At 41.0% G+C, this 20,721-nt stretch overlaps 9 protein-coding genes across 10 annotated transcripts; 4 read left to right on the top strand and 5 right to left on the bottom strand.

Moving 5' to 3' along the window:
* Positions 1-1,248: 1,248 nt before the first annotated feature.
* LOC145701681 (uncharacterized) lies at positions 1,249-7,515 on the top strand. Its single transcript, XM_081778894.1, has 9 exons — positions 1,249-1,547; positions 3,110-3,254; positions 3,319-3,410; positions 5,521-5,749; positions 5,830-6,139; positions 6,188-6,356; positions 6,594-6,883; positions 7,032-7,367; positions 7,410-7,515. The coding sequence occupies exons 1-9, from the start codon at positions 1,413-1,415 to the stop codon at positions 7,513-7,515; spliced, it is 1,812 nt and encodes a 603-aa protein (XP_081635020.1). The 5' UTR covers positions 1,249-1,412.
* Positions 7,516-7,692: 177 nt separating this feature from the next.
* Positions 7,693-10,838, top strand: LOC145705397 (rho GTPase-activating protein 23-like). Its single transcript, XM_081782860.1, has 9 exons — positions 7,693-7,829; positions 8,113-8,422; positions 8,613-8,872; positions 8,921-9,055; positions 9,096-9,300; positions 9,347-9,527; positions 9,613-9,853; positions 9,897-10,198; positions 10,243-10,838. The coding sequence occupies exons 1-9, from the start codon at positions 7,786-7,788 to the stop codon at positions 10,491-10,493; spliced, it is 1,929 nt and encodes a 642-aa protein (XP_081638986.1). The 5' UTR covers positions 7,693-7,785; the 3' UTR covers positions 10,494-10,838.
* A 32-nt stretch (positions 10,839-10,870) lies between these two features.
* Positions 10,871-12,311, bottom strand: LOC145705393 (dnaJ homolog subfamily B member 4-like). The gene is made up of 5 exons (XM_081782855.1): positions 12,233-12,311; positions 11,751-12,157; positions 11,559-11,704; positions 11,340-11,519; positions 10,871-11,296 (listed from the first exon to the last, which is right to left on the bottom strand). Exons 1-5 carry the CDS (start codon positions 12,296-12,298, stop codon positions 11,040-11,042), a joined length of 1,056 nt encoding a protein of 351 aa, XP_081638981.1. The 5' UTR covers positions 12,299-12,311; the 3' UTR covers positions 10,871-11,039.
* Positions 12,312-12,508: 197 nt separating this feature from the next.
* LOC145705390 (uncharacterized) lies at positions 12,509-14,291 on the top strand. Its single transcript, XM_081782852.1, has 6 exons — positions 12,509-12,773; positions 12,815-13,030; positions 13,102-13,670; positions 13,715-13,920; positions 13,958-14,087; positions 14,130-14,291. The coding sequence occupies exons 1-6, from the start codon at positions 12,701-12,703 to the stop codon at positions 14,229-14,231; spliced, it is 1,296 nt and encodes a 431-aa protein (XP_081638978.1). The 5' UTR covers positions 12,509-12,700; the 3' UTR covers positions 14,232-14,291.
* A 12-nt stretch (positions 14,292-14,303) lies between these two features.
* LOC145705394 (glia maturation factor gamma-like) lies at positions 14,304-15,297 on the bottom strand. 2 transcript variants are annotated; one of them, XM_081782856.1, is made up of 4 exons: positions 15,202-15,297; positions 14,986-15,122; positions 14,751-14,935; positions 14,304-14,672 (listed from the first exon to the last, which is right to left on the bottom strand). In XM_081782856.1, exons 2-4 carry the CDS (start codon positions 15,049-15,051, stop codon positions 14,468-14,470), a joined length of 456 nt encoding a protein of 151 aa, XP_081638982.1. In that variant the 5' UTR covers positions 15,052-15,122; positions 15,202-15,297; the 3' UTR covers positions 14,304-14,467. The 2 variants fall into 2 exon arrangements, with proteins under 2 accessions (XP_081638982.1, XP_081638983.1); XM_081782857.1 differs by having other exon boundaries at positions 14,986-15,105; positions 15,202-15,273.
* On the top strand, positions 15,297-16,670 carry LOC145701680 (uncharacterized). Its single transcript, XM_081778893.1, has 4 exons — positions 15,297-15,337; positions 15,719-15,962; positions 16,018-16,252; positions 16,298-16,670. The coding sequence occupies exons 1-4, from the start codon at positions 15,297-15,299 to the stop codon at positions 16,615-16,617; spliced, it is 840 nt and encodes a 279-aa protein (XP_081635019.1). The 3' UTR covers positions 16,618-16,670.
* LOC145705391 (uncharacterized) lies at positions 16,631-18,660 on the bottom strand. The gene is made up of 7 exons (XM_081782853.1): positions 18,468-18,660; positions 18,235-18,333; positions 17,400-17,557; positions 17,202-17,355; positions 17,052-17,161; positions 16,868-17,008; positions 16,631-16,824 (listed from the first exon to the last, which is right to left on the bottom strand). The coding sequence occupies exons 1-7, from the start codon at positions 18,475-18,477 to the stop codon at positions 16,732-16,734; spliced, it is 765 nt and encodes a 254-aa protein (XP_081638979.1). The 5' UTR covers positions 18,478-18,660; the 3' UTR covers positions 16,631-16,731.
* A 115-nt stretch (positions 18,661-18,775) lies between these two features.
* On the bottom strand, positions 18,776-19,685 carry LOC145705392 (uncharacterized). The gene is made up of 4 exons (XM_081782854.1): positions 19,572-19,685; positions 19,208-19,529; positions 19,058-19,162; positions 18,776-19,021 (listed from the first exon to the last, which is right to left on the bottom strand). The coding sequence occupies exons 1-4, from the start codon at positions 19,575-19,577 to the stop codon at positions 18,804-18,806; spliced, it is 651 nt and encodes a 216-aa protein (XP_081638980.1). The 5' UTR covers positions 19,578-19,685; the 3' UTR covers positions 18,776-18,803.
* A 10-nt stretch (positions 19,686-19,695) lies between these two features.
* On the bottom strand, positions 19,696-20,584 carry LOC145701679 (uncharacterized). The gene is made up of 2 exons (XM_081778892.1): positions 20,524-20,584; positions 19,696-20,316 (listed from the first exon to the last, which is right to left on the bottom strand). The coding sequence occupies exons 1-2, from the start codon at positions 20,563-20,565 to the stop codon at positions 19,696-19,698; spliced, it is 663 nt and encodes a 220-aa protein (XP_081635018.1). The 5' UTR covers positions 20,566-20,584.
* Between the last annotated feature and the right edge of the window lie 137 nt (positions 20,585-20,721).

The raw sequence follows: 20,721 nt of genomic DNA, 5'->3' as shown, positions 1-20,721 counted from the left end.
GAGCAAATTTCACCCGTTACAATTTTATGGGGAAGCTTATCCCATTGAAATGCTGCGCCACTTGTTGTAAATCGTGCCTTGACAAGGGCGCTATTTGAAAAAGAATTTCTTCGAGGAAATTCAAACTCACAGACAATCCGTCTCGAGGACTTGCTCTTGATTTGATTATTTTGAATGTTGTTGGAAGGATTAGAATAAGCGACATTGCTTGACATTTTCCGGGGTAGAAAATTAATTTCCAAGCAAACATGTATCGTAATTATGAGCATCATTTTTCAGCTTTTTCAGCAAATCTCGCGGTAATCCGTGGCATCTGAAAAGTACCGTTGACTTTGGAGAAGCGCCAAAAAGATGAAAAATTTATCAAATTTTTTCCAAAATTCTGTATTTTCTTCGTAGCTTGATCGTTATTTCAAGTTCGTAAAAAAAGCGGGATAATTAAAAGAAAAGGAATAGTTTCATATTTTCCGCGAAAAGTAGGGTCCTCGAGATTTTGGATTGTTTTTCCAAGTTTACGATTTCTGGTACTTGCGAAAAATGTTGTTTACGGCGCCCTAGCGTCGCCAAAACTAGAATTTTATATCCAACACTTGGTAGTTATCCGTTTCGTGTCCGGATTACGTATCACTTATAATCATGAAGTGTATTTTCACAAAAAAGGAAAGCTAATCATCGTGCGCTGTTGACCCAGGTGCCCCGCGCGATACTCGGGTAAATACTGTCTCTCGAGCAATTACATATAAAAGCTACGAATTCGAAATGAATTTCAGAATTGGAATTGACCATTTTAAGATTCTTTAGTTGTTCGGAGCTTCTATTTGCTTTTGAATGATAAAGAAGTACCCGGAATTAAATTATTGATACTGACTGACCATCACAGTCTTCAGCGATAGACTATCATTGGTAGTTATCAAAAATGACTACTCTAATGGCCGGTCGGGATCAATAACTTGAATCACGTGAATCAGTACTGATTCGGAGGAATTCTAACTCCAGTCACAGACAGACTAATAAGAGAAAATAAATGAAAGTTATTCATCTGAAATATACAGTCAGGTTTTTATAATAACAATCAGTTAAATCCAGTATCTGACTGTATTCCCTCGATCTAAGTGTGTAATTTATTTATATCTATTTGTTACAGCAGTTAAAAATGGTTAGACTTTTGGTGCTGGTGCTCGGCGCCAGTCTGGCGCGGCGTAGGTGTCGCTGTTCGTCCAATCAGCGCCGCCGTCGAAAAACGCTGGCTACTACGGGCCCATTCAAAAAGTCAAGAAAGAAATTTCAAAAATTCACCAAAACCGAAACCGAACTTGAAAAACTTTCAAAAGAGAATTTGAAAAGAAGACTTTCTAGAGCATGTTGTTATGAAAAATGAAGAAGGAAAAGCATATGGCAGTTTGTAAAGAACGATGAAAAATAATTTGACTCCCGAAAATGAGGAAAAAGAGATGAACGACAATTCCGTAGATCCGGTAAGGCCACAGACCGGATCTTCCATTGGACAGAAGTTTAAGGGCATCGACAGGGAATTGACTCAGTGTCAGGTACAGTGAGATAGAAGGAGAATTCATTAGAAGATTATCAATTATAATCAAATTAACGCTTCTTCTATTCTTTTAGCGGAGATTCCCGTCTCACAAATGGATAATTTAATTACTGTATTTTTATTTTCAAGATTCTCAAAATAGCAGAATCAGAAAGCCTATTTTCGGAGCTTGTTTTCAAAACTGAAAGCTTTTCTTTTCAAAATTGCCAGTGGCGGGTTTTAAATTTGTCATCACCTCAAATTGTCAAGTTTTGATTATTTTCGGAAGTTCTTAGCCACCAAAAAATGTCCAGCGAAAATATTTAGAAGGGTTGAATTTCGCGTTTCGAATTTGAGAGTTGAAACTGAACCCTAAATTGCATTTAATTATTCGGGATCGATAAAATTTCGAAAATTCCGCTGCGTCTCCAGATGCCAGCTAAGTCAACTTTCACAAAAAAGATCAATACCGACCACTAACAACCTGCTTCTTTTTGAAAGTTTTGAAAAGAAAGAAATTTATTAGACGCACAAAAGATGATGCCCCGAATTCGATTTTCATAATTGCGAATTTGGCAAGTCTGTTAAAAATCTAAATTTTAAAACGCTTTTAGCAGGGTAAAGCGAATTTCAGATGATAAAACAGGTTAAGCTCTCTCGAGAAAATATTTGATAAAGCGTTAATTCGCGAGCTTATCGGTTAACTCTCCGCCGGACGCTTAGATTATTTTGGAACAGCCGTTTTAACCCTTACGCGCGTAATGGCAATTCTTCCGCCTGAATGCGTGAAAGGGTTAAAATGGCTGCTCAAGAGTCAACTCTTGATAAGCTTTTGCATTAACTCTTTTCTCGAAAGAGAGCTTAACCTGTTGTTATCATTAAATTTCTGACCAGCCGCTTTTTTCGTACTCATTCTGACATTTCTTTGTAAAATCTTAATTTTATCCTCTTGCTCATGCTATGACGGCTAGAAGCATCATAAGTATCAAAAATTGCCAATTTTTGACACAATAGCACAACCCCTTGCCGGGGCTTTCTTAGAAAAAAATTTATGTTCCGCTTCATTTTGTCACTTGTCAATTTACCGGGTAAAATTTCAAAGCGGCTTTGTTCGAACTTACACGGGTGTGACCTTGGACTTCCGATTCAAGCCAAAAAATCAGTTTTCACAAAGGCCCTAGTCTAAATCCTTGTTATAACTTATAAGCGGTATTTAATATAATGAATCATTCGTAAAGAATCTCATCTTTATCGAAAATCGGAACGGCTAAAAATTAAGTGGACATGAAGAATTTTCAGAATATCGGTACTACTACCGCCGATGATCGAATTTCCTCTCCGATAGATTTGCGGAAAAGATTAAATTTCCGCCCTGCATTCCAAATTAAGGCCCTCTTTTGCAAGCTTAAATTACGTAAATTAAATTCTTCTAAGCACCAGATAACCTTAAAAAGAGAAATGGCTTTAAAAGATCAAAGCTGTGTTTAGTTATTATAGTTTTATTTACGGGCGCGAAATGGCATGTCAAAAAGTGATATACGATTGGAGCAAGTTCTGAAATGCTAATTGAATTAATTTTAGCGGCGGAGAATCGTGGACAGGATTAAAGATCTCAACCAGTCGACGGCAGAAGGGAGTTTTAGTCTAGCGCCAAGATCGTCTTCTCATGACTCGATTCACACCTTGCTCAGAAGACAGGAGTCTACTGAGAGTAGGCACATTCCAGCGAAGGGTCGAACCTGAAATTTGAAATATAAAAAGGGCAATCTATTTTTCAACCCTTCTGAAAGACATCATCAAAGACATCCCCCGTGAGATCAAATGCGCACAATCAGACCGAAGCGACGTTGCAGAAATCGAGGAGCTAACGCGAGAACTTCAGGAAGGCGTTAATTTAGCGGTTGATAATTGCTGACTTCGGTATTTTTTACAGAGCGCGAAAATTGCCATCTCTGGATAAATATTTGAGATTATTTCGTTTTTACGCGTTTTACGGTGATCTTCGATTTTAGGATGAAATTTACTGCGCGTTTAATTTCAAATAATATTTGATGATGAAGAATTTTGATTGAAAGCCAATTTTGTTACGCGAAACAATTAATGATCAGATAAATCCAACTCAGGTGCTGACACGGGGAAATTAGCTAGAATCCCCGTTCTAAGAGCGCAACATTCATCGCTCAGATTTGCTTGCGCTCTAAATCCCTATCTCTCCCTCTCTATTCATGTTCACGAAGCCAGACGAGGTGCGTTTTCAAGCACTTTGGAGTGCCATTTTTTCATCTTCAAAAAGAGAAAATGCAAGCACGAAAAAAGGTGTCCTTCTTCGAGTTACTCCTACTTGATGCTATTGAGAATGGGCTCATGAGAAGGTTAAGACTCTTACAAGTTTCCTGTAATCTGTCAAAAAGAATCATTTTTGTTCTTTGAAGATTTGAGCCTAAAAAAGTCAATGACCCGAAATTTCATAAATGCTACGATTTTGCTAGGAAATGGGAATTTTTCTTTTAGTAGAATACAGTAGGGCCTCGCCTGTATTTGGCGAATCCACTCAGGTGGGCCGAGAAAAAACGCTGAGTTGGAAAAAGGCGGGATTATCAGGATACGTAGAGCGAAAAATTACTTCCTCATAAATAAAAAGAAGATCGACGATAATGAAAATTATGTTCAATTATGAAAAGAGTCGTTCTTATTTGCCATTTCGGTAGATTTAGCTAAGATTACTATGTCACGCTGATTGATTATGTAAAGCTAGAGCTTTTGCTATTATTACTTATTTGGCTATTCTAACGAAGCGACAGAAAGGATTTCACATCTATCATTTTATGCCCTCATCACCTAAATCGTCACGTGTGAGTGGCGTTTATCTCAACCCCGAGTCGCATATGTGACGTACTCTCCAAATTCATTATCCCCCGGCTACTCCCGCATTTCCCAAAATCCTGGATTTCCCAAATCCTGGATTTCTCAAAATCCTGAATTTCTCAAATCGCCAAATCAGGATTCTGCCGATTCTGGATTTTGGGAAATGCAGGATTGGGAAAAGCAGGATTTTGAGAAATGAAGGATTCAGCTAAAATTTGAAGTGGTCTCCTTTTGCCCAAGAAGAAGCCAATCCTGGCTTCTTCAACCCCGATCCTGGCTTCAATCATGTCTTCTCCAATATGACCAATGATTGGCAATATCATTGATATAATATCAATCATGGCTCCTCCATCGTCAATTCTGGTTTGTAATCGTCAATCCTAGCTTCACCGACTTCAATAATGGCTTCTCGAATGTCAATCCCGGGTTCTTCGACGTCAATCCCGACTTCTTCAACGTCGATCCCGGCTTCATCAGTTTGAATCAAGGATTTTCCAACAAGAATTTAATCTTGGAGAAGCCATTATCGACATTCAAGAAGCAATAATAGAGAACTGAGAAGCCGGGAGAGACATCTGAGAAGCAAGGATTGAAGAAAGTGACGGCCGGATCGGATTTTAGAAGCCAGTATTGACGCTGTAGATGCCAGGATTGACGTTTGAGCCACCAGGATTGACGTCTGTAAAGCTAGGATCGAATTTGTTGAAGCCAGGATTGAAGTTGGTGAAGCCAGGATTGGCTATGGTCCATAGACTATGGACCATAGTCTATGAAGAAGCCAAGAGAATAAAGTTATATGATCAATCAATATAAATTTTGTTAAGTAAGAAAACTAACTCAAATCTATACTAATCTGAGTTGGATTTTTAAACCAAGCAAGAAAACTTATTCAAAAGAAAAAAATCCTGCATTTCCCAAAATCTAGAATCGGCAGAATCCTGATTTGGCGATTTGAGAAATTCAGGATTTTGAGAAATCCAGGATTTGGGAAATCCAGGAATTTGGGAAATGCGGGAGCAGCCTTATCCCCCTTATGCTCGCTTCGTATCAAGCTCAATTGCAGTCCCATTTCACAAACAAGCCCCGAAATCGCCGTCTCCAGAGTAGTTATTTTAACGCCCGAAAAGACACAAGCAGCGTTGAAACAAACGAGTCAGACGAGTCAGACAACGCAGAATCGAGAACAAAACGCGAATTTGAGCTTGAGCTCGCAGCTAACACCGAGATCAACTCCTAGATCCCAGGCGACTTTTTCGACTGGTCTTCGTCAGAATGGATATTTGAACTCTAGCTTTAGGAGATCGACGGCTAGATCTCAGAGCTTCAGATCAAGGCCTTTTTCTGCTGGAAACAAAGGTTTGTTGCTTCAATTTTTATTCCACGATTTTCAAGTCCAATTTTACTGAAAGAAAAGTTTTTGATAGACTTTATTCCAGATCCTCTCCGCGCCACTGCTGACAGCATTTTCACGCGCCAGAGACCGTCAAACGTCACTGGGTCTCCAGGAGTTTTGGGATTGACCAAGAGTACCAAGCTTCTGCAGCAGTACCAAGGACCTTCGAGAAAGTCAACCGTGGGATCGGGAACCACTTCTGGTTCAACTACAAGTTCAACCACGAGCTCGGTAATTATGACGCCACGTGGCGAGGTCACTGATGGCTCGACTGGAGCTCGACCTGTCACTACTGATCCGGAAACGAGACAGACGAAAGCGCGAAAGCTGCCAAATCGCTCCCAATCATTCAGGTAATCGCCGCTTCCGACAACTGGAGGGCTTAAAAGTCTCGACTTCAGAACTGCCGAGGACAATCAATCCCGACAAGTCAAGTCAACCCGCGAAACTTCGATCATCTCGGGCTCGACAACGCGCAGCCAGAGTTATCAAACGCTAGCGGAAAATCAACAGTTCCGCTCCGATGAAATACAACAGAAATGTTCCACTTGTCAACCCGGCACATCAGCTGTAAGAAATTATGTTGAGCTTTTTATAGATAACTAGCGTATCTAATTGAGACTCGGGCGCACATCTTCGAGTTTCTATTCTTACTCTAACCTTTTATAGGGAATTTGAGCCAATCAGAGGGTAGCATAAGTTGTCTCAGCTAATCAAACTAAACTTAATTAACAAGCACTCCAAGAACCATCAAAACTAGAAATATGATCAGCAATTCAAATAGATTTCACTAAAAATTTTTTCTAGGTTCCAACACGGGCTGTGTTACGCTCTCCAAAAAGTTCATCGAGTCAAGGTGCTCGCCGTGCGCAAAGGCCGACAGGGTTTATTCACGGGTCTGACCCGTCGATTTCGATTGGCACCTCAGATGAAGAAGATGCGGGGATTAGACTGAACGGCTCAACCTTTAACGGATTTCGTTATCATGCGGATGAGCTGCAGAAGAGCACTGCTTCATCTGCCACGAGCGCGGGCATCTTGTCAGGGGAAGAGCCACCACCTTACCACGAAGTTGTCAGACAGAGAAAAGAGTACAGGTTAGTTGCTTCAGTTTATTACAGGAAAGATGTCTCTCTTTGAAAAGACGGTTGACATTTTCATCAGAGCGGGTGCACCGCGCACTGGCCCTCCCCGGGGAGCCCTTTTGTGATAAATTTTCAAAATTATAATTTCGTGTTTGTTAAGCGAATCGAAGATGATTTCATCCTCGGCGCACACGCCCCGGGCACGCCGCCACGTTTCGCCCGATTCAATCAACGCAAGTAAAATTGCCACCCCAAGCCGGTTGAATCTACGCTCTCGGCCGCAAGTTCGCCCCCAAGCCCCTGCTCCCGCCGCGGGCGTGCACCAGATAACCAACATTGACTCCGATAATTCTTCGAGAACGTCGAACAAATCCTCGGCGCGTGATACTAAATTGGCCCAGCAGAGCAAGAGCAAAGAAAGTTTGGAAGTGAAAACAAGCGAGATACCGTTCATTGATGGCAATTTGGTCAACCAATTTGATGCTGTTCGAATAAGGTACTCATCCTTGATTTCAACATTTCTTAAACCTATCGAAAGAAACAACTCAAGTCAGAGACATCTAATGCGCGAGCAGAGAAATAGCTACATTACTGCAGTCAACAACTCCAAGCCAGACTACAGGAAAGAGCTCAAATATTTGTAGGACAATTTTTATTGAGGAGAGGGCTAGAGATGTTTGAGAAAGCCTTATCTCGTGAACTCGAGGATAATATTTCGGGCTTTAGAATAAATCCCAGTAAGATTCCCAGTCCAAATAAATGGTATTAATTACCCGTAGTAAATCATTGAAGATTTGATAAATATGAGCTTTGAAAGCAGAAACGAATTCAAATTCTCACTGGAGTCAATTGGAGACGCAGTGTCAGAAAGTAACACTGGTGAAATCGCGATTCCCCTGGGACGCGCTGGAAGTATGGATTCTGTTCTGACAACGACAAAACTCTCTACTCATGACGGGTGAGTACATAATCATCTTCTCAACGCACACCTGTTTGCTTTCCTCTTTGGAATTTCAAGAGCTTGTTTGAATTCCTACAAAGTTCTGCTGAGCTATAAAATTGTTGACTAGATACTCTCTGGCGTTAAAATAATAGTCTAAGATAGATCATTGTCGAGTGATTTCAGAATTCGATGATCATCGCCGTAATTCGTTTCTAAATTTACAGCGGCAATAAAATTGTCCCGGCTCTTCTCTTTCAAAATCATAAGATCAAATATTAAATAAAATATATTTTTGCAGTATTGGCGAAGCTCCACCTAGCCGCGCTCACTCAGTGGATCGCGTTAACACGTCAGGTGCCCATTATCCGCGCAAAAGTTATGTCGAAGCCACCGGTGTTCCATCCAAGAGGATCCGCGGGCGGCCCCGATCTACAGGCAAAAAAGATGAAGTCAACGGGCTAAAGAGAAGGCCAAGTCTCAACAAACAGATGAGAAAGAAATTCGAAAACGTTTTTGGTTCAAAACCCAAGCAGCAGAACAATCTTGACTTGTTGACGAGGATACGCGAGATTCCGGAAACGATTTCTGGAGAAGTCTTCAATATTAAGGTACAATAAGGAAAAAATCATCTAATTTTGTTGCTAAAGTGGGTATTCTCGGAAACAGGCTGGTTTTGAATTATTTATGGATTGGATTACCCAGTAGCATTTAATTAGCGCCTTGATAGCATGTAGATGTTTGTAAATAAGTCTCAATTGCCAAATAGACCGGACAAAGTCACTTTGACTTCTTTTTCAGCGCAAAAGTTGGCAAGCAGCATTTGTGATGATTCACGCCGGTTACCTGTACGTTTGGAAGTGTCCGGAAATGTTCCGCAATACTCGTCACATGGTGTGCCAGACGAATGATCAATTTGCTTCTACTGTGGATATGTCCGCCCTGCTTGTAGACGTTTTTCTTGGTGGCTGCTTGTGCGACGTATCCTATGGGACCAAGAGGCATCATGTCTTCAAAATTAGCATCGACGAGCGCAATGAGCTGCTTATTGAGGCTTCAACGTAAATAAGCAATCAGAACTGTCGGTTTTTGACTTTTTCCAATTTCAGGAACGCCGAAATGAATGAGTGGGTACAGAAGATTAGGGAGCTCGCTCAGAAGTTTCAAAAACCAGAGGATCTGGAGGAAATGATCAAGAAGAAACTTGATTCCGATCCAAAGTACAAACGCGCTCCAAACACAAGGTAAAAATCTTTTTCTATGTCTTTTCTCCAACCAATCTAGACTCTCTATGGGTCCTCGCTCGCCATCTCAGCATAAAAAACGCAACCGAAAAACGTTCGGAGTCCCCTTAGCCGATTGCCCGATGGATGACGACCTTCCACTCGTTGTGACGACTTGTTGTCGTATCATTGAATCTCAAATCGAAACTGATTGCCATGGAATTTATAGAACTGCTGCCAACGAAAGAATCAAAAACGAAGTCGAGGTACAGCGCCCCACTTGGGGACGGGCCTTTTATTGTTGTATTTTAGGAAGAGATGAATAAATGCATGGACAACATCCATCACTGCGAAGCGTTGAAAGACGTCAAGATCGCTGCTAGTGTCCTCAAGAGCTTCTTTCGACAACTTCCAGACCCATTGTTTACGGATTCACGCTTTTATGCTTTTGTCGACGCCGTACCTGACGATACCTCCCAAAATATTGACGAGGGTAAGAATTTAATTTTACCTGTCAGATTTTACCGCTCTTCAAATATATGGCCTTCTGAACAAAAATCAAATTTCAAATTCTTTAGAATCGCTACAACGCATCCGCAGCTTGCTCATCACTCTACCTCAATATCACTACAACACGGCCAAGTACTTTATCACTCATCTGAAGAAAGTGGCGGACAACCAGAAGTTCACTGAAATGGACTGCCACAATCTCTCAGTAGTTATCACGCCTACACTTCTCCGCCGCAAAACGGATCCTAACGATTATAAAAAACCACCTCTCGTAAATGACGAAGCTAGAACACTCAAAAAACAATACAGGTACAACTTCACCGAATTGAAATTTTTACTTACTCGATCCTAGATTAATGAATGTAATAATCGACAAATCAAACTGGTTGTTTTCGTCTTCCACCACTGCACCACCTCCAGTCTCTCCGACGCAGCGTTCGCCCAGAAAAGACCCGCACAAGTCCGATTTGACGGAACTTTTCTCCAACTTGCCAAATATGTCCGCCTCGGCCGCATACAGCATCTCAGACTCGGGTTCGGAATCAGGAAGTTCAAAGACGAAGAAGAAAGGTCCCAGCTGGCTCAACAACTTTAGACGAAATTCAAAAGAAAATGTGAACAAAGAAGATTCCCTCTCGGAAAACTTTGTTTCTTGTAAGTTCTCTTTCTTGATTTCAGCCAATAATGATCCTCCCTAGCTCCAAAGAAAATCAAAGCCATACCTGACCAAGTGCACAAAAGCCGCAAAGAAAGATTGGAAGTAAAAACCCGATCATCGGCACAGAAAAACGCGAAGGGAACGAAGAGCCCGCGAAAGAATGAAATCAAATCGCAAGTACCCGCTTCGCCAGCCAAGGAAGTCAAAATCAAAAGAAGGCACACGGTGAACTCGCCCGGTTCTAGCTCTGGTGCACGCGTACCGCACGCAGCTGACGAGTTTACCTGTTAATTATTTTTTTTTAATTCTATTTCTTTAAACTCTCACCAACTTTAAATATCGCTCTAGAACTCTGTCTTACAGTTTACTGAAGCCCATTCACATTCCAATGCTTATCCATACTGTTTTCAACTTGCAGAAGGCCTGTAGTTAATATCCTAGGAAATTAACTGTAGTTCTTTTGCTCAAAACATATTCAAAAAGTTCACTTTCACTGTATGTCACATTATATATATTTATGTAAATGACACTCGGCCAATCCTTTTTTGAAACTTATTTATTACCTCAATGTCTCTGCAACAACTTAAAAAACGCCAAGGCATTTTGTTTCCACAAATAAATAATAAACCATCACAATATTTAAAACAGCCGTTGATTTTGTAGAAAAGGTTTATTTTTAAATAATTACAGATATGGAGGTTTGAAGAAGATTTGAAAATGTAGGGAAAAATGAGAAAGAAAAGAATTTTATCTTATTTATAATCGTTATTTTTAAGCTTACATGTACATGCTAATACAGAGAGGAGACCGTGGAAGATTTAAAGAAATTGAAAAATTCTAGTTGCAACTAGCATCCGCCAGTAATTGTCGTTGCTCGCCGCTCATTCCGGTGAACATGACCTCGAATTTGATCAGCAAATCTCCTTTTTGCGATGGATTTTTGGAGAGCGGCATACCAAGGCCGACAACTCGGATCTTGTGCGCGGTATCGTTGAGCGGCTTGAACTTGTGATGATGCTTCTTTCCGTCCAAAAGAGGAACAGTTACAGTCCCGCCGAGGAGAGCTTCGCGAAGAGTGATTTCTGCGGTGTAAACTGAAAATCATTTTTAGAATGGTACAATAAAACGGTACTGTACCTAAATCATTTCCCTTTCTTTTAAATCGCGCATGATTTGCCTCTTTCAAGACGAAAATGATGTCTCCAGCCGAGTGATTGGGTTTTTCGTCGCCTTCGTTGTTGAACGTAATCTTCGTGCCTTCTTTCCAGCCGGGCTTGACATCGATAGTGAGGATAGTTTCTTCTGGACGGTACACTCCTAGGACAATGAAAAATGGATCGAAAAGTACTCATTTACCGGTTGGCTTTCGACGACTTCTGGAAATCTTCATCCTTTTAGTAATTCCATGATAAAGATCTTCTAATGAAATGAAAAGATCATGCTCCAGCTTGTCGACCTTTTTCAACGGTCGGTGCTTCGCTCGAGAACCCATTCCGTTCGATCTAATGAGCGCTTTTTATCAAAGAAAGAGCTGAAAATAGAACTTACCCAAAGTCAAACCCGTTGCTTTCAAATGCACTAGAGCCGAATCCGCCGAAATCATCATGATCCATGAAAGAACTTCTGCTGCTGTTTCCGCCCATGCTGTTGAAATGACTTCCAAAGAGATTGTGCGCCCTTGACGATCCACCTCCAGCAGCGCCACCGAACATCATGTTGAATAAATCGTGTGGGTCGAAGTTTTGGCCGTATTGAAAATTGCTCGATCCACCACCGGCTCCTCCACCGCCGCCAGGAGTTCCATTGAGGCCTTCTTCGCCATATCTGTCGTAGATTTCGCGTTTTTGCTTGTCTTTCAGGACTTCAAAGGCCAAAGAGATTTCTTTGAACTTTTCTTCTGCGCCTGGACTTTGGTTCTTGTCCGGGTGGTATTTTAGCGCCGCTTTTCTGTACGCCTAGAATCTTACTTTTACTCGAGTGCTGATTAAATTCAACATAATTAAATAGGGAATATTTCATTAAATATAAACCTTCTTGATATCGTCATCTGACGCGCCTCTGTCGATCCCGAGAATTTGGTAAAAATCTCTTCCCATTTTTCGCTTAATTTTTGCAAATTGGAAAACTCCGTGAAATCAAAAAACTTTTATACGCGTAAATTGCCTACGCGTAATTAATGTTAACAAAAAAGTAACGGACTTTTCTTTTTGTTTGATTTTTTTTTTCGGGTCGAAAGCGAGGCGCGCGAATATGAGTTTTCGAGAATTTTCTAGATCAATTGTTCCTCACGCTGCGATTGGCTGCTTGGAAATCCAAGCGCGCTGATTGGACAGTGAGAGAGAAAGAATTTGGGCTGGGAAAATCCACGCCCTTAGAGCTAATTCGACAAAATTCTAGAAATCCGTGGATTCATTATCACTAGTCATTTCCTGGCGTAATTGAATAATCATAAAACTACTAATTTTATTATTTTAATCAGTCCAGATTCTTCTCGAATCATGAGGGAGGTTCAATTTGTCGGTGAAATCGACATTGAACTTCAAGGAGTCATCGGATCGACTGCATTTCTAGGTTTTTATCAACTAATTTCTCACTTTGAATCAATTTACAAGGGTCTAACATCGTCAATGACGACTTTACCGACGATGAGCAAAGTCAGCTGGTCATCGGCGGGATTGATGGATCTCTTGTTATTTATGAAAACCTCGAGAGCGCCGATCAAAATGGTGAAGATTCGATGATCCCTGTTTTCACTTCTAAGGATTATGGAATGATAGCTTCGATCAATCAAATCACTTCTGGAGATTCACAATGGCTTGTTGTTTTAGGTAACTGAATTGAAGGAAGTAGACCTCGTCCATCCTCTTGTTCTTCCGGTATTTTGATGGTATTCTTATAGGAAGAAACGGGTTACTGTCACTGACGAAATTCATCAGAGCTGATGACGGTAAGACAGTCGAAGAAGATGTCATGGTTTCGTACGATATTCTGCGCAATGCGATTATGATGGAACTGATCGACAATTACGTCATGATCCAGCTCCCAGAGGGAAAGTTCCAACTCTACAGCTTGATTGAAGACAGCGAAGACGTTCTCACAGTGATTGCTGTCAAATCTTGGGACATGCGAGAAGAACTGGAGAAAGTCAAGGAAGATAACGACAAAGAGGAGAAAATCACATTTAGCAACATAACGAAAACGGGCAAGAAAGGAAATTACATCTTCTCGGTCATTGCTCACATTCAAACTGACGATTCTACAAAGCGGTTGTTGATTTCCTTCGACGAAAAGAACGAGACCACATTGAGATCGTTGGCTGTTCCGAAGTCTGGTAAAACCGCCCCGCATATCATCGGAGAATTATGCAACCAGGATGGACAGACATTTTTCTGCTCGGCGGAAAAGGGCTCTTTGGATGCTTCAATTTTCAAGGAAAAATCCGCTAGCGCAATCACTTGCTGCGGACAAGTAAGATATCTCTTGCTTTCAGTTTTTAACAGATTGTTTGAAAGCTTTACAGTCAGAAGAACGGACTGTCATTGAGCGAAGAATGCGACGAAAACCTGTCGACAGAAATAACTGCCCCGATCATCTCAGTTTCAAAGCTTGATGTTCTCAAAGATGGAAATGAAGAACTCGTTATTTGTACGGACAACGGACTAACTTACATCATTTCTACAAATCCCAACCAAGATATAATCAAATATCACCACAGAAGGTAACCAAGAGTAAAAAATCCTAAAGCCAATTTTTAGAGGAATTCGATTCTTGACCGCGGGTAGATTTGGCGCTACCCCCTGTTTTGTCTATTTGACATGCAGAAATCATGTGCAGGTGTTTCGAAATGTACAGTTGCCCTGGCTAAGTTCAAAGGGGATCTTGGAGGTTTGTTATTTTTTCTTCAATTTTGTTTGGTTATGTTTTTAGCGGCTTGAAGATCATCCACAGATTTCCAAATTTTTCCGAGAAAATGGCTGCGCGACACCAGAGCAAAAGAAAGAAATGATGAAGAAGCTTCTTTACAGTTAAAGATTTAGAGCTTTTCCTGCGTTTTCTTGCACTCCCAATGATCACTTTAAAATTTATAGTATAAACTCTCAATGACATGTATTTTTTTGGTTTTAATACGAGTGAATGATGATTTGGAGAGAGCACGGTTATGAGAATTAGATTGCATCATGATAGAAAATTAGAGAATGAAAACTGTTAGAAGAGGAATGCGCACAGATCATTGGGAAAAGCGAAAATGAGAGTTGAAAACGACTTCAGAAATTCTTGAGCTTCTCATCGAGCCACACTTGGGTAAGATCTTCCAGGTCTCGAACATCGAAAACTTTTGAGATTTTGGACGAGTCGCGGAACTGATTTCGACTTCCAGAATAAGCCATCATCTGTCGAGGGGCTCCGCCATTAGGGGAGACGAAGATCAGAATGAGAGGGTACTGAACTCGCCCATCGGATCGCTCAAATCTTAATATTTTGTTATCATTGAAAGATAAATAAATAAGCTTCTTTCAATACAAAAATAAATATTAAAAAGCTGCTTACTTGCAAGAATACATGATGAAACGGGGCTGAAGATGGGGAAGCTCGTTCTGTAGCTCTTCGATATCGCCTATGTCTTCAATTTCGTCTTCAATTTGGACATCCATCGTTTCCATGTCGAGCTTGAAAATGATCGCAGCGTTGTTTTTCTCTTTTCGGAAACGAAACTTCTTCATTTTATCCAAAATCTGTAATTTTCAAGTTCCATTTGGAATTTTCATCCAGTTATTTGACTTACCTCAGGGCTGAACTTGGCCATGTCCGTATTGATCCCTTCATTGTGCATTTGATAACTGAGACTCATCGTTATTTTTTCTTCAAAGTTCCTTTTCTCTCTTCTATCGAGCAAATGTTCAGTCTAATCAATTGAACTCCCTAAATACCCATAAGCACCGCCTACGGGCACAAAAAGCGGTCGAATCAACTCTGCTCTGATTCACATTTCCTCACTCACTCGAATTTATTGATTTGCGATGGTGGATTGGACAAGGGATGAATAATAAAACTGGTTCTTTTTAAGCAGTTTAATCTCTTTGGGCGTACTTTTGAATGGACAGGGATAAGATCTCTTTGTCTTGCGTGAGTCAAGAGTAAATTCTGAGGTCGTAATTAGACTTGCGCTGACTCACATGGATAGTTATATTTATTTTGTCCGACTGAAAGTAGACACTTTCGACAGACGTTAACTTTCACAAAAGTTCGATAGCTATTTAGTTAGTTAAATGATATAACCTATATTTTTTAATTCAATTTGCGATCTTGTGTCAATAGAAAATTCGACGCTAATTTTGTTAAATGTCGCATGTGAATATCTCGTCACCTTTCTGAGTTTCCGTGAAATTCTAATTGCAATAATATTCACGAGCAGCAAATATATTTAGAAATTGCTCAGCGGAAGCATAAAGTTTCTGGAACTAGCTGAGACTGACGATTTCTTTCGAAATTCTCATTTTCAGTTAGATATTTTTTAGCAATAATTTGTTGAAAAGGTGCGATAGAGATTATATTTTAGCAACTACAAGCACTACTACTACTACCACGACGACGACGACTACTACTACTACTACGACGACGACGACGACAACAACCATAAATGAAGATGGCTTCTCTGGCAACTGCGGAGTCGGAAAAACCGTTTCAGATTTCAGTGCTCAGAGAGGATGCTCTCGTCCGATGGACTGCGCAGAAGGAGCTAAACTAGAGATTTTAGGAAGGGTCGAAAAGATGAAAAACGCTTTTGATTTTCCACGAAAACCCCTAAAAAGACGAGTGGCATTTCAAAAAACAGCGACGTTACGGGTTCGCTGGGAGAATAACACTTCCGCCAAGTCTTCTCGACCAGAGGTGGTCGATTCTTCTACAATTTCCGAGCGAGAGGAGGCAAGGAAACTTTCAAATGTGGAACGCTAAATTTTTCAATTTTTACAACAACGGGAATGACGTTCTTATAACGAAGAAATTCTGGAATACTGACCAGAAGGATCAAAGCTCATTTATCTTCATAGGTAAATTCGAAAACATAAAAGAACTTTTTCTAAAATGAAATTTAGTCGACAACATGAATGTTGCTGTTTTGCCAACGATGGTAACCTTCGCTGACCGGCAAACTAAACATCAGTGCTTTGACAAGTCCCACAGCTCGTTTGCTCGATCAAATGCGCACCAAAGTATCAAGCCTTCTTCATTCTTGAAAGCACTCAAATACCACGAAAAGAAGACTAATGGGAAGAAAGCCACTCTTGCTCGAACTACTGATGAAGGATCAAGAGTCGAACAAGCGTTGGAATATATCACGAATATCAGAACTGGATGGAAAAATGGAAAGCCAGTCTACGGTTTCCCTTCCCATAACCGCCGAAGAGAATTCTGAGTTAATCTCTTCTTGTTACAAAAATATATATTGTCTTATAAAACAGAGTAAAAGAGACATTTGTGGCAACATGAGATGATGAGTTGAGAAAGGTTGTTCGACAGTTGCATTTCTTCATTCTTTTTCGGCTCCGACGAAGGTGCCAGCGTATTCCGAGTGTTTGACACCGAAGGTGTACTTTGGTGGGATTTTCTTGTTCACAATCACCTGAGAACACAGGGTAAAGGAGAGGATAAAAAGGAAATAAAACCTGTTCGGGTCTGTGCGCACCCGGGCCCGGTTTTCGCGTACTATCAGAAGGCAACTCATTTCGCGCGGTCATTGAGTACTGAGGCATCTTCTTTTTGTATGTCGATGGATCAGTCACTTTGTAAGTGCCTGGTCCGGGCGTCTGAAAAACATACTCTTCCTTGATTTCAAGCGAACCATTTTACCTTTGCCAGATCTTCAGTAAATGATCCAGTTGTTGGCTTGAGTCTCATCGAATAAGCAGGAGTTCCTTTTTTGCTGATGTTTGCACGAGGGAGCATGTATGCCGCGGGTCCTACAAAGGGTAAAGCACTTGATCATAGTACTCAAAGTACCTGGAGTTTTGTTGGCATATCCAGATTTAGCTCGACCGCTGAGGGAATAAGCTGGAGCGGCTTTGTAAGCAGCCCGCGCGTCTTCATTTTTGTAGGTTCCCGGCCCTGGCGTATTGAATGCAGTTGCCGATTTTGATCGTGAGTAGATTGAGTACTAGAACTCTTAGATGAAAAGAAAAAAATTGAAGGGAAAATAACCTGTGGAGCACCGTTTCGCCCATGTCTTGTCAGAGAGGATTCAATGTTGAATTTCGGTCCTGGAGAATGATTGTTGGTGTATTCTTTGTGTCGGACTCCGAAGCTGTAGCTTGGAGCAATATTTTTTCGAGGGTCATGAGTGCTTCCAGATAAGCTTCCTGAAGATGGTGTTAGAAGAAAATCACGAGGAACTGATCATATAAGATACAGTTTCCTATCGTAATTGTCGAAGAACCTGCATGCTATTTGCTCAGTGCGGCTGAAAGCAGAATACACAATTCAAAGTTTGAAGACGCTTATTATCGCGCCCGCTCTAAGAGCAAATTCAATATTTAACCCCGTAAAATCACAATATTGCGGACATTTTAGGACCCTTTCGCATTTTTATGAGGAATTGACGCAAATCCTTTAGTTCAGAATTTCTGATAAGTTTGGGATTCTGGTTTCTGGCGGAAACTTACGCTCAATGTATCTTTTGTGAGGTGGTGCTTTGTCCACATGATCTGATTAGAGTTTGACAAAGACACACGCTCTCCGACGGGACAGGACAATGCCTCTCAATTTGCCACAAGAAATAATAACGGTAAATAGCGCGATTAATGAATTTTCTTCATAGATGAAAAGTGCATTTGTCAGCAGAAAAGTTCAAAGCTCTCTTAATATTTGCAAAAGAACTGTTGGGTGGGTCCTGTTTGAAATGTCTTGGGAAGTCGAAATTCGGAAGTAAGCGTTTCCGCCTCATGTCTTTATAGTCGTGCCGTTTTCAATGCTATCAGATAGTTTTCAAAACCATTTTAATGATATAAGGAGCGTCTTCGCGAAAACATAAACTTACCAAGTGCTGGTGGGAGGGCGTACTTTGGACCAGGGGATTTAAAAGCGGCAGAAATCGGACCACGAGGGCGGTGAGGACGCCAAGTTCCGACCCAGGGACTTTTTCGTGGATTAATTAATTATCAAAAGGAAGCTTCAAAATAAAAAATAACTCAAAACATTTATCAAAATTCAATTAATTCCCAAAATTCTAACACACAAAATGACCTCGAAACTACATTATTAATCCGTCGCCGTCGACCATTCTGAATCTTTGGTGCGTAGAAGGTCTCTGAGAGTATGCTCTAAAGTAGGCAGCCGAGCGCGGTGCACTTGGCTCGGGTGGTTTGCTTTCCAAATAAAAGGACTATTCTGTCGACGTTGACGCGAGTAGACTCAGATTTCGCTCTGTTTCCAAGGGAATCTCACTTCAGAGCAGCACCACCCAAATAATCAATCAAGACATCACGTTCGCAGGCTGATGAGGCGAATCGCAGCTAACTATCATGAACTTAAAACAACAATATACTCATCTCTCTTAATGAAAAAATCTAATTCACCAACAAAAGAAAATCAAGGAAGAGTGTCTTTTTATTCTTCAGGACAGGTAGAACACGGTGGCTTTCCGACGAATTCATGGCATCTCTTAAGGTTGTCAGATCTGTGCGAATCGAACATGAGCCACTGATAGATCCTAGACGGTGCTAAGAGTTTACAGCCAAGAACGTCTCCTTCTCGTGATTCAACTGTGACTAAATTCGCGACTCCATCTTTTGGGAACATCTGCACTCGGTCCTTCCCTAGATTACCTAAAAAATAGACTCATTATCCCCCGCCATATTCACCATTTGAGCTGTCTGCTTCACGAGGAATGATTTCGCAAGAATTCATCATGTAAAACTGGATCTGCTGCGGCGCGAGCTTGCCAAGAACATCGTGGAGGAGTTGCTCTAAAGAACGATGTTAGTCTTCCATGTTTTCATGAAAAACAAGACTTTGTAAATCGGCGCACGTTACTTGTCCACTAGCGTCAATAATTTTAAGAGCATGTTCGAAAGGAATCTCGAAAGTACTGAAGCTGAACGATTCTTCGTCATCATATAAGATCTTGTTCTCGACAAGCTCTGTGAAGATATAAGCAGTGTTGTCGCTGACGTAGGGCTCAACGCTGTCGATGTCATCAACAAATTTATGATCAACTTCCATGGTTGATATTTCTGCTTGGATTTCAGCTGCCAACGGATTTCCTTCCTCGTGGTCCATTTCAAGCAATAAATGCGACGCTCGGAGCGATTCCAAAGCAGAATCAGTAGACAACTGAGATTAAATTAAAATTACTTACATCAGCAGTATACGTACCGCCATATTTAGTCTATCGTTGTCAATGAAATGTCCCAGATTGATCGTTATTCTCCGGAAAATTTGATACGGCCTTGTCTGGTGTCGTAATAGAAATAATGGTAAAAATGTCTCTAGATTTTCTCTAAGGACTATCTCGTGACAATTTCCTATATTTAGTCTCAAGATCCGAGTCGCCGATGAATTCAAATGGCTCCAGCGCATTTGCAAATTTTCTAAAGTTTCCGAATGCGATGAGATCTAGGTAGTGATTTCGCGGTAATTCCTCGAGGAAAAGTTTCGGAACGAAGCGGGTGAAGGTATTCACTCCGTCATATTCGCCAAGCAAAGAGAAAATTGGAATAGAAGTTGAAGCCCATCGCTCAGAAGTGGGAGCCCAACCCATTGTGATGAGCCCAGAAATTGGGGTGAAGGCGCTCATCCTGATGTAGTCGAAGATGTGATCGCAAAGCTCAGCGTGGCACATTAAAAAGTTTAAATCGCCATTAGATCCTTCCTGCGCGTTCAACTCGCTAAAAGCTCCGTTGACAATCGATCGAATGTCCGCCACATGCGAGTTCTCGTTGAACGCGAAATCGCCATTGATCGCCACGAGGTTTTCAGTGAAATTGCCAAACTCGTACTCATTGAGCATGAAATCCCGGAAGCGCTCGTATCCTTTTGGGTCGTAGTAATCGCCAGATTCGGCTTTACCGGCGAAGAAAAGGACGTTTGCTTCGGAGCATTTTATACATTCAGGGGCGACCTGAATGATTCAAAGACTGAATAAATTACAAATCCCTCTCGTAAGAGCTCGTCAATCTACAGTTTTTATCATATTTTGCCAATCAGAATCTCACTTTATATTGATAAATAAGATAGATAAGGACTTCTCTTCCATCACAAACACTTTCTGTCATAACTTATGACTCATAAGTAAGAAGAGTCAAATATAAAATACTTTAATCTGTACCTGTGCCAACGACGTCCCGGCAATCACTGATAAAAGCTTCATAATAAATTTTCAACTGCACTTGCCACAAAATGAACCCGCCTTGCCTTTCCAACTTCCAACACATGTTTCCCTTCCCACCACGTGTCTAACTCTTACGCGATCTTTTAATCACATCAGAAGGGGAGTTTACAACCTGCCCATGCAATTTGTGCTGGA

Source organism: Oikopleura dioica, chromosome PAR (assembly GCF_907165135.1).
Source record: "Oikopleura dioica chromosome PAR, OKI2018_I68_1.0, whole genome shotgun sequence".
In the NCBI taxonomy this organism is placed as follows: Eukaryota; Metazoa; Chordata; class Appendicularia; order Copelata; family Oikopleuridae; genus Oikopleura; species Oikopleura dioica.
The sequence above is the reverse complement of the archived record's forward strand: the minus strand, read 5'-3'. Positions and strand labels throughout refer to the sequence as shown.

Excerpts from the sequence above, each read along its gene's own strand:
- LOC145701681 (XM_081778894.1), top strand. The coding sequence starts at position 1,413 with ATGAAAAATAATTTGACTCCCGAAAATGAGGAAAAAGAGATGAACGAC. Across the intron at positions 3,255-3,318 it reads TGAGAGTAGGCACATTCCAG|ACATCATCAAAGACATCCCC; the intron begins CGAAGGGTCGAA and ends CCCTTCTGAAAG. Across the intron at positions 6,140-6,187 it reads AATCGCTCCCAATCATTCAG|AACTGCCGAGGACAATCAAT; the intron begins GTAATCGCCGCT and ends TCTCGACTTCAG.
- LOC145705397 (XM_081782860.1), top strand. The coding sequence starts at position 7,786 with ATGGATTCTGTTCTGACAACGACAAAACTCTCTACTCATGACGG. Across the intron at positions 8,423-8,612 it reads GAGAAGTCTTCAATATTAAG|CGCAAAAGTTGGCAAGCAGC; the intron begins GTACAATAAGGA and ends CTTCTTTTTCAG. Across the intron at positions 10,199-10,242 it reads CTCGGAAAACTTTGTTTCTT|CTCCAAAGAAAATCAAAGCC; the intron begins GTAAGTTCTCTT and ends GATCCTCCCTAG.
- LOC145705393 (XM_081782855.1), bottom strand. The coding sequence starts at position 12,298 with ATGGGAAGAGATTTTTACCAAATTCTCGGGATCGACAGAGGCGCGTCA. Across the intron at positions 11,705-11,750 it reads AGCAACGGGTTTGACTTTGG|ATCGAACGGAATGGGTTCTC; the intron begins GTAAGTTCTATT and ends AGCGCTCATTAG. Across the intron at positions 11,520-11,558 it reads AAGTCGTCGAAAGCCAACCG|GAGTGTACCGTCCAGAAGAA; the intron begins GTAAATGAGTAC and ends TCATTGTCCTAG.
- LOC145705390 (XM_081782852.1), top strand. The coding sequence starts at position 12,701 with ATGAGGGAGGTTCAATTTGTCGGTGAAATCGACATTGAACTTCAAGGA. Across the intron at positions 12,774-12,814 it reads CGGATCGACTGCATTTCTAG|GGTCTAACATCGTCAATGAC; the intron begins GTTTTTATCAAC and ends TCAATTTACAAG. Across the intron at positions 13,921-13,957 it reads ATCAAATATCACCACAGAAG|AGGAATTCGATTCTTGACCG; the intron begins GTAACCAAGAGT and ends GCCAATTTTTAG.
- LOC145705394 (XM_081782856.1), bottom strand. The coding sequence starts at position 15,051 with ATGAGTCTCAGTTATCAAATGCACAATGAAGGGATCAATACGGACATG. Across the intron at positions 14,936-14,985 it reads TGGCCAAGTTCAGCCCTGAG|ATTTTGGATAAAATGAAGAA; the intron begins GTAAGTCAAATA and ends TGAAAATTACAG. Across the intron at positions 14,673-14,750 it reads TTCATCATGTATTCTTGCAA|ATTTGAGCGATCCGATGGGC; the intron begins GTAAGCAGCTTT and ends CAAAATATTAAG.
- LOC145701680 (XM_081778893.1), top strand. The coding sequence starts at position 15,297 with ATGGACAGGGATAAGATCTCTTTGTCTTGCGTGAGTCAAGA. Across the intron at positions 15,338-15,718 it reads TTGTCTTGCGTGAGTCAAGA|CAATAATTTGTTGAAAAGGT; the intron begins GTAAATTCTGAG and ends GATATTTTTTAG. Across the intron at positions 16,253-16,297 it reads AAGCTCATTTATCTTCATAG|TCGACAACATGAATGTTGCT; the intron begins GTAAATTCGAAA and ends AATGAAATTTAG.
- LOC145705391 (XM_081782853.1), bottom strand. Across the intron at positions 17,558-18,234 it reads CGCCCTCCCACCAGCACTTG|GAAGCTTATCTGGAAGCACT; the intron begins GTAAGTTTATGT and ends CACCATCTTCAG. Across the intron at positions 16,825-16,867 it reads GTGCGCACAGACCCGAACAG|GTGATTGTGAACAAGAAAAT; the intron begins GTTTTATTTCCT and ends CTGTGTTCTCAG.
- LOC145705392 (XM_081782854.1), bottom strand. Across the intron at positions 19,163-19,207 it reads AACGTGCGCCGATTTACAAA|AGCAACTCCTCCACGATGTT; the intron begins GTCTTGTTTTTC and ends ATCGTTCTTTAG. Across the intron at positions 19,022-19,057 it reads TGAAGCAGACAGCTCAAATG|GTAATCTAGGGAAGGACCGA; the intron begins GTGAATATGGCG and ends TCTATTTTTTAG.
- LOC145701679 (XM_081778892.1), bottom strand. The coding sequence starts at position 20,565 with ATGAAGCTTTTATCAGTGATTGCCGGGACGTCGTTGGCACAG. Across the intron at positions 20,317-20,523 it reads CCGGGACGTCGTTGGCACAG|GTCGCCCCTGAATGTATAAA; the intron begins GTACAGATTAAA and ends TGAATCATTCAG.